This window comes from Hibiscus syriacus, unplaced genomic scaffold (assembly GCF_006381635.1).
Source record: "Hibiscus syriacus cultivar Baekdansim isolate YM2019G1 unplaced genomic scaffold, ASM638163v2 tig00110328_pilon, whole genome shotgun sequence".
Taxonomy (NCBI): Eukaryota; Viridiplantae; Streptophyta; class Magnoliopsida; order Malvales; family Malvaceae; genus Hibiscus; species Hibiscus syriacus.
In genome coordinates, this window is record NW_024062685.1 from 1,518,347 (window position 1) to 1,528,436 (window position 10,090).

A 10,090-nucleotide genomic window follows, 5' to 3' on the forward strand; every position below is an offset into this window, starting at 1 on the left:
ATGACGAGCCGCCTTCTGTACTTGTTCCAGGAAATCTCAGATGGTTACATCTCTGGCCCTCACCCTTTGTTGTGCTTGCTCCCAACGGAAACGCCACTGTAATCCTCCATCAAAAGGCACTATCTAAAGCTTGTTCGCTTACCTCTTGAACCCGTCTACAATAGCTTCTAATTCATCTATTGTCTTGCTATCCTTTTCATGTTGTTTCTCTAAATCAGCCACTCAGAATCTCAAGCGCTGATTCTGATATTGACTGTCTGCCAAGCGCCTTTGAGCAGTCTTCAACTGTTCCTTCCAAGCTCTTTCATCAAGCCCCTCGAACTTCCTTTTCAAACTGTGAGCTTCGTCTTTCCAGTATTCAGAGGTTACTTTCAACTTGGAGTTATCTTTGACTTTATCTTGACACCCCTTTCTCAAATCTTCGAGCTCAAAACGGACTCTTTTCTATTCTCTTTCTAGTTTGTCATCTTTATATTTCTGAGAGTCGACATCTAGCTTCCATTGATAATGTTCAGCTTCAAGTTCCTTAATCCTCTGCTTCAGTTCGTTATTCACAGCTTCAAACTCTGCCCTGGCTATCTCAACTCCAGAAGGGACAGGCCTGAGATGTTCCTCCATAGTTCGGGTGTCTTCACAGTCTGGCACCGAGATGTTATCATTCTTTCTCAATCTTCGCCACTCCACATAGTCTAGAGTAAGCATGTATCTGGTAGCTACAACATCCATCCAAAATACTTGCTTCCATGAATCGACTGCTTCCTTGATCATCTTCTTATAACTGTCATTGCTATACACAAACTCTGATTTAATTAGTCTGTATATTGCGGGGACAAACTGAAATTCCCCATATTGTCTCAGTGCCAACAACGGAGCATACCCAACTGTACCCCAAAGTCAAAGTAAAGTTATAGTATCAGAATTCCCACACCGAAAAAAAACGTCACCGAGGAACAACCAGGGGGCTCTCCAAGTAATATCAAGATCCTAAAAATGTATAAAAACTTTCATCCACTTTTCCTTTGAAGCACCTTCATGATTTCATTGTGATGAACTCTCCTAAAGGTGAATATGTGGTGCTAAATCAGCTGTAGGCAACCCTATTAGTCTTCCAGAAATGGTTGTGAATCCAGACTTGAAGGAGCTGAACACACCAACGAACCTTCCTCCGCCAGATCTTCGACAATGGTTGAGAGATCGAAAGGTTTCGGCTAAGATGGCTGGTGCTGGGTTAACCTGTCTCGGAAGTTGTTCAAACAATTCTACCACGACTGCGTCAATGCAGCCCAATACCTTCGAAAAGATAATCAACCCGTACAGACCTAGTGCAAAAAGGTCTATAGTCTTCCACTCATCAGCGTGGTTCTTCATTAATTGCCTTATGTGGATCCATTCAATTCCTTCCCCACTGCCTCTGCGCTGAGTCCGGTCAATTACTCATTTTTCGTCTACTCCCACAACCCTTGCCAGTGTATTCTTAAAAGGCTGACTTTTAATTTGTTTAATGTAGGCTCGCTCCAGTTTGATATTTTCACAGTGTAGTAGGGTAGTGTATTCTTCAATGGTGGGCACCATGTCCTCCCGATTAAAAGTGAAGCAATTATATCCCGGGTTCCAGAATTGAACCAGAGCTCTGATTAAAGGCTCATCAGTCTTAATTTGGAGTAAAAGCGTAATGTCACCGTACCGTTAGCTGAACTTCTATTTTCGATCATTCTTCCAACTGTCTCAGATGTCTCGAAGCTCTTGAACATTATTATGTTTTAGGCTGATAGAGGCATAATTAACCAGCTCTGACACATAGCATCCTTGAAGACTGTCTCTCTTTTCCTTCTGGGTCTTCTTGGACCATAGTCGTACCTCAGGGTTTTTAATCTCTTGTATTACAACACCTTTTTCTATTAATTCGAATTATTTTGTGTATAAAAAATACTTTTTAGGGATCAATAGCCTCTTGTAATGATGCAAATGCTAGAAAACAAACACAAAGGCAAAAACATTAGTAAATGAAAACATATAAATAAATAAGAAATGACGAAAGAAAAATAAGAAGAGTAAGAAGGAACAAAAACATGGTTAGGGTAAAAATGTACTAGGGTTTGAAATGTGGTTTCGGGGTAGGCTCTATTTCTCCATAGTCTTTCGGTTTAGGTTCTAAAAAAATGATACTCGAGTTCTCCTTGGCGGTGCCCCCTTGGGCTTGCCAGACCCTTAGTCCTAAACCCATCACAGGCTTGTATGGACTAAGTTAAACTCGAGATGACACATTCCCTTATGCCCATACGGAGAATAAATTCACACGAAGGCATAAGGTATATGAATCTCGAAGGTTACTTGCCAGGCCCATACGGTGAATAAATTCACACGAAGGCGTCGCTTTCACCCCCACTTAAAATGGGTTTGGAGCTCGGGTTTAGAGCCTTAAGTGAAAAAATTTTAAAGGCTGATATCATGAGAAAACGATTAGTACAACTATTTCCTCGAAAAATATAATCAAAAGTAAGTAAAAAGGATCGAAATTTATTTTAAAACAAATGGGCTGATCGGATACATTTTTCTTACCTGGTCTGAATAGTGCCAGAGATATGTCGGATTTGGGAGTCGGTTATAGTCAAGGAAGGGTTAGCACCCTTGAACTACCCTTTCGGTATTACGTAATTTCCAGTTGTCATAAATCAAGAAAATTATAAGCTTAAATTAAAAGGTAAAAATATGATCCGAATTACTTACCTCTGATTGGCTGAACGAAAACCCTTAAAAAGACTTAAATATTAAATTTAGAATGAGAAACTGAATTGGATTAAGATATAAAATGCTAATAAACAAAAAGATGAAAATGATAATAAAATAAATAGCATAAGGAAAACAAATAAAATGAAAAAAAATAAATAAACAGATAATAAAATGAAAAAATAAATAAAGGAAAAAATATAAGAACATAAAGAGCCAACAATAAATAAATAAATAAAACAAGAGTAAAAACAAAGACAAAATGGAAATGAAACATACACAAAAGTAAAAAATAATAAAAAATATAAAGAATATATACATATATATAATAAGTTATCATAATTAATAAAATAGGTAAAAGCAATAGTTAAGAAAAATAATAGGGATATAAAATATTGTGTAAAAATAAATAAATATATATATATGATGTGAGGAGAAAAAAACAAAAGCAAAGAAAGAAAATTAGAAAGAAAACAAATAAAGGGTGCCCACTATATTAATGCACGGGGGAAAAAACAAGGGTCAAAAGAGGAGACATGGAGGGGCCTAAGAAGAAAAAGAAAAGGTTAGAAAAATTAGGTGATATATATAATATAATATTTAATAAAATAATTAAAAAGCAATAAAAATATATACATATACACAAGCATTAGGAAAACAAAATAAAAATAAATAATATGTAACAACCCGATTTTCAAAATAATATTTAATTAAAATTTGAGGGTTTAATTATGAAAATTTGGCGAAAATTTGGGGACTGAATTGAAAGATTTTAAAACTTGGAGCTTGTTTTAAAGTTAAAGAAAATTCAGGGACCAAGCCCTGAATTTAACCATGGAGTGTCGGCAGACAATGGTTATATGCGTGATTTCTGTTTTGAAAAACAGAAATCAATTTCACAAATCCTTCCTCACGCACACAACTTCCAAACTCGATTCCGACGCCGTCCGAATTCCGATCGTTGTTTTGAAACCACCGTTGTGTTCATCATCGAGCGAGGAGCAAACCCTTCAAATTAATTGAAGCGAAACGCGGCCAAACGTTGGGAATTTCCAGTCAAAGTAGTGACGGTTTTGTTAGCTCTATCGCCGGGAAAATCTTAAATTCACCCCTGATCGTTGCTCTGTTTACGACACCTCCCGCACCATCGTGTTCCTTGTGCCATTCCGAGTTCACCGGTGTCAACCTTGTCCGCCGTAGACGGCGGCGCGTGAGGAGGTGGTGCAGTCAAAGATTCGGCCGATTTGAAATCGAGCTCTCCGCCGTTCAAAAATTTGAACCGATCGTTGTAAGTATCTCGAAATCGCTCAAAATAATTTTTAGAAATTTTTTCGGGATTTTTAGGGCCCCGGAGGACGCCTCACGCGCCACACGCGCCGCCGCAGGGCGAGTGGCTGCTGGAAACCGGTTTAACCGGTTTTCAACCGGTTCTGACCGGTTTGACCGGTTTCAACCGGTTCGAACCGGTTTGACCGGTCTGACCCGACCCGACCGTTGACCCGACCCGACCCGACCGTTGACCCGACCGACCGTTGACTGTTGACTTTCTTTGACCAAAACTTAAAATGGCTTTGACCGAGCATTAAACGACCGTTAATCTTTTCCGAGTATACCTATCCTGATAGTTTTCGACGTGCCGAATCCGTTTCCGTGGTCCGTTTTGTCAAATTCGAATTCGAAGGTCTCCAAATCTATGGTCAAAGTGGTTGACTTTGACTTTGACCAATAATCTGAATTTCCGAAAAGTCATACTTTATATTTTTCGACGTCCTGATTCCGTTTCCGCAATCCATTTGGCCAAATTCAGACTCGAAATACCCTAAATTGATAGTCAAACTCGAAAAATGCTTATATACTTAAGAAGACTAGCTTTGAACAATTAAATAGGATTTGGGACTGATAGATTATTATTGTTTGAAGGTACAAGAGACTCTCCGGATCGTTTGACAGCTCAACCCAGCTCTTCTAGATCAGTTAAACCACGTGTGCCAGTATTCACCCGTTCGAAAATTGTAGCAGAGCGTGGTGAAACCAGCAATCAGTAAATTTGCTATTTGAACTTATTGTTGAGGTGTGTTCCCTACTTATTATTGAACTGTTTTATTGGTTTTAATATGTGGTACACCGAATTCATTGGCTATTGTTTTATGGATGCACCAATTTAATGTGACAATTTATGGAATATGGCTGCTATCTAATTTTTGTTTTGAAATGGTATATGATTACCATGTTTTTGGATTTATGGAATTTATGTCACGGTGCAATTGAATTTTGGAATTGAAATACGATGGAATAGCTCTGATCAAGCTAACTGGGCCTAATGTGACTCTTGAGGGCCCCAAGATGTTTCATTAGGTCGGCTTTCCTTTGCTGTGTGCTTAGGGTAAGCTATATGGACTTATTGACTTGGGCTTAAGGATACAAGCTTCATAGCCTATCCTTAAGTCGGCTTTCTTTTTGCTATGTGCATAAAGTAAGCTATATGGAAAATACTTTTGGGAACTACTGATGGTGTACCAGAAAAGGGTTTAAACTATGATTTTCAAAAAGTTAAACTCTTTTACGAATTTGTGAGATTACTGGACTATGATTTGTACCTATTGTGATTTTATGGAAATGTTGGGACACACTGAGCCTAGCTCACCTTTTGAAAATGTTTTCCCCTTTCAGATACTGTTGGTTAGATACCTTGGTTGAGCACTTGGAGGATCAACATATCTCTTGAAGTAAATCAAATTGTAATGTTTTTATCTGGCAAGTTGACTTTATTTTGGTGACATGGACCTTATTTTAAAATATCGGATGTTATAATGATAACTCTTTTGCTAATACTGCTCGGTTTATTGTGATATTGAATTATAGACAAGTTTTAAATTAAATTATTATTTATTGGTACTATATTTACGAGTTGGATTTTGATAGTATAATTTGTTTATAATTTCATGTTATTTATAATGTGATTTTATATTGATGGAATAACGGTTTCGAAAAATGTCTTTAATAATCATAATGTGATCTACTAGACTTAGTCGAAACGTATAGGCCGGGTCTAGGGGTTGACATAATATATATATATATATTAAGATATAAAAAATAAAAATAATAGTAAAAATAAATAAATAAATAAATAAACCAAAAATAACTGAATATAGTAAATAAAATAGAAAAATATAATTAAATATATATAAATAATAATACTAGATATAGATATACATGTTATAATAAATATTAGAGAAAAAATTTATAATAATAATAAAATAAAAATATAATATAATAATTACAGATAAAGGATTCATTAAAGAAAAAAGTGAATTGGGTGGCCAAATTAAAAGAAAATAAAAAGTAGTGGCCAAATTGAGATAAATTTGATGTTGAAATAGGCTTTTAAAACTTAGGGGGACCAAAAGGGTATTTACCCTCTTTTATTAGAAAACACGCGGGTTACACGCTAGCTTGGGTTGTGTCGTAATAACTCCACGGGTCTGCTATATAACTCAAAAACATGTTTTAAAATTTCCATTCTCTTCACTTCATCAGACGCCCCCCCCTTTTGCTTAAAAAAAAGCTCTCGCCTGTTCTTCAGAAATGAAGAACATACCCAAAATCCAGATTCCGGCCACCATGGCCACCCCGCGCCGTCTCGCTGGCCACCGTTGAACGGCGCCGGTCGCAATTCATCGGTGACAAATCCAAAAAAAATTTTACTTTTTCGAATGCTCTCAATATCCTCATTTCAAAAATACATTTTGTTTCTTTAAAAAAGGCAGCCTCGGGGGTAGATCTAAGTTCGAACATCTCGACCCCTACCCCCTGTTCATCGGCGAAAAATCATTTTTCTTCGTGTTTTTCAAATCAAAACAACGAAACAAAACCAACAAAAGCCACATGCAGATCGAACAACACGCGAGGAAGAAAAAAAGAGGTACCTTTTATTTCGAATGAACTTTCGAAATTTATAGATTTTTGCTCTTATTTTTCCTTGTAGTTTCTCTAGTATTTTTGGTGTAATCTCTTCTTGTATTCGTATCAACTCGTGAAAAATACAATGGGGATTACATCTTATTTATAGTCTAGAAAATACTATTTTTAGATTACAGTTTGAGTCCTATTTGAACTAAATTTCTTCCATTTGTTGCTTGGTTGCCCGTTTCTCGCGTGGTTGGTTGGAGTCCCACACGTCCACAATCATGGCTTGTTGCCGAGAAGCACGGGGGAGAGGCGTGCGAGCTTGGGAGTGACTTGCGGCGCAGAGGGGAAGGCTTGTTGGAAACCCTAGCATTCTGCAGGTCCTGAATCTTGGACTGGGTCACGTGCAGTTGGTCTTTGTGCTGCTGGGCTTATTATCGGGCCTAAAAATAGAAAATGTAAATGAATGTAAATATAATATGAATGAAGAATTATATAATATAGTTTATAATACTATACAATATAACATCGAACGAAATTAAGTGTCTTCAAATATGTTTCTGGGTATTTAGCAATTTACTTCATCAGTCTAAATGTAACTTTCCTTTGTTGAGACTTATGATTGCTTTTGTTATCTGGGTTTCTATGGTTCAGTAATAAATGTATGATTTTGAGACTTAATTTTTTTTTACATACATTTCCCTTTAAGATAGTTCCTTTGTGTATGTAATGGCATTTGATAATCTGATTTCCTACTTTTTTAACCATTGTTGTGGGGGATCTTCTTTAGTTTCTATTGACATTTGTTTGTAGTTGAATTTGAGCAGAAATTTAGGAGTTTGGTGACTACATATGTCCTTGTATGACTTTCTAATGTGATTTATGTTGGTTAATCAAGTAATATTAATGTTTGGAAAATGTTCAAATATGATTTGGGATTGACAACAACTAATAGTGCAAGGCTAGTCTTCTTTCAGCATCCTATCTGATTGGTTTAAAATGTTTTCTTATAGTTCCTTGTCTTGGAAAATTTGTTGCTTGAACTATTACATTTACACCGTTGTAGAACTTGACATTGAGTCTTTTGAATCATTCGTTCTTGGAATATGTTATTATGCACGAGGATAGGTATTGTATGATCATTCTTTGCTTCTCTGTTTGATTTTTTTTCTTCGTAGGTTAAACTCGGTTCCATCTATCTTTTTCACTGCCTAGCTTCTTCTCTGTTTTCATCTCCGATCCATTGTTACTGCTTTATAATGGCAACTAGTAAGATTCATTCATCCTTGATTATGTATAAATATTTTAATCTTCTGCTTATGCCACTAAGTTATTCATAACATTGCTGTAACTTGTATTTCTTTACATAGTATCAATTAATCTTTTAAAACTTATATGGTTTTTTGGTTGCTTTCGTTATGGAGTAAATATATCTAAAATCACAAATATTAAATATGGTTGATAATTAACAAAAAGATACATTTTGACTTTAAGTTATGATCTTTAATATGAAGTTAAGAGGTTAGACTTTTACTTCTCATTAATTATAAATAAAAATTTGAAATGTATATTTATAAAACCAGTTTTTATTGGTTCAGATTTTTAACATTTGAGTTGATTTTCTGATTAGGTTCACTGTTACCCTATTTTTATATAATCACCGAACCAAACATGCCACTGATTCGTGGTTCAACCGGCCTGGGTTTTATTCATTATTGTTAGATGCATTTGGCTTTGTTTAACGTGAATTTTGCTTCTTCTTTTTTATAGGAAATAAGAATGGGCTTCTTGTCCCTCACACCACTACCGATCAAGTATAATTTTTTGAGTTATCTCAAAGCATTAACGATGTTAAAGTTGCTTCTATTGTTAGTAGTACTCAGTGGGATCTAAACATTGGCAATTGTGCAATTTATAATTTGGTTTCTTACTCTCTGTTTGTTCTATGATTAGAAATTTTCATCCTTAAAAATTAGTAAACCTTGGTTCAATTTGAATAAATATCTGATGAGGGTCATTAGATTAAGAGAATGTGGTACTTGCATTGAAATTTTTTATGATCTATACGGGACAGAAGGTCCTGACTTCTAGATGATAGCCTACTCTTGGAGGTATTTTTCCTGCTTTATTCTTTGGTTTGTGTTTGTTCCACTTGCTTGCTTACGCCTTTATAGCCTTGAGCAAGCTTATAGATGTTTCCCTATGAAGTAACTTTTCTACCCTTTGTGGCTGTTTCTTTTTAACTTCAGGTATAGCTGATGACAGTTTCTCATATAGCAAAAGTAAGGAGAAACCTATGTTGCCTTGACTTGAAGCACCATATTGACACCTGTGTCCAACACATATTTGGACTTCCTAAAAGACCCTTCAAAACATGGAAAACTTTAAGAAATTGAAAATGACATATACCCTCATTGAGACTCACCCAAGTCCGAGTAACATAGGTTAGGACTTTGCCGCGGTTTGGCATGTCAAGTTATAGGGCACTTGGGTGTTTTATGTTTATGATTATCATTTTAGTTGCCTTCTATGATCAACGTAAGTGCAAAACAACTCTACTCTAAATGGCGAAATGTGTTGCAGTATTCAGAAATCCCTCTGTTTAGATATATCCAATCCTTGAGTTTGATTTTTCAAGTGATAGTTGGTTTGGTTTTTAATCTTATTCCTTTCTCAGTAGGCTAATATTTTATATTTGTTCTAGTTATCGGGCTTAAGTTTCATACAATTCTTTTTGTTCTTATTGAAGAACTTCAACACTTGCGAAATAGTCTACCAGATCAAGTTGTTGTTCAGCGCATAGAGGAGAAACTATCCGCTCTTGGGAACTGTATAGCTTGCAATGACCATGTTGCTCTGACGCATACCGACTTGGACCGGGTAGATTTCGGTATTTCACTGGAATAGTTAATTAAGATATATTCTTAATTCACTTATCTTCTTTTCCTTGAGATATTACAGTGAGCTTATTATGCTTATTCGTCTGCAACTTTGATCAGGAAACTGAGGAGATAATTGCTGATGTTCTCGGTGTAGAAGTTTTCAGGCAAACAATCGCCGGTAATATTCTTGTCGGGAGCTACTGTGCCTTTTCAAACCGAGGCGGCTTGGTGAGATAATATTGTCTTCATCTTGCACAGATGATTATCTCTTACATTCTCCGATCTTATTTTCCTATTTACCTTTTTGACTGTTGCAGGTTCATCCTCGTACATCCATTGAAGACTTGGATGAGCTTTCAACGCTGCTTCAGGTTCCTTTGGTGGCCGGCACCATCAACCGTGGGAGTGAAGTATTAGCTGCTGGAATGACTGTAAATGATTGGACTGCCTTCTGCGGGTCAGATACCACAGCAACCGAGCTCTCCGTCATCGAGAGCGTCTTCAAGCTGCGAGAAGCGCAACCAAGTGCCATTGTTGATGAAATGAGGAAATCGTTGATCGACAGTTACGTTTAA

At 36.4% G+C, this 10,090-nt stretch overlaps 1 protein-coding gene across 1 annotated transcript; it reads left to right on the top strand.

Annotated features, from left to right (window-relative positions):
* Positions 1–10,090, top strand: LOC120118829 (eukaryotic translation initiation factor 6-2-like). The gene is made up of 5 exons (XM_039138789.1): positions 1–98; positions 219–277; positions 9,383–9,513; positions 9,633–9,743; positions 9,833–10,090. Exons 1-5 carry the CDS (start codon positions 1–3, stop codon positions 10,088–10,090), a joined length of 657 nt encoding a protein of 218 aa, XP_038994720.1.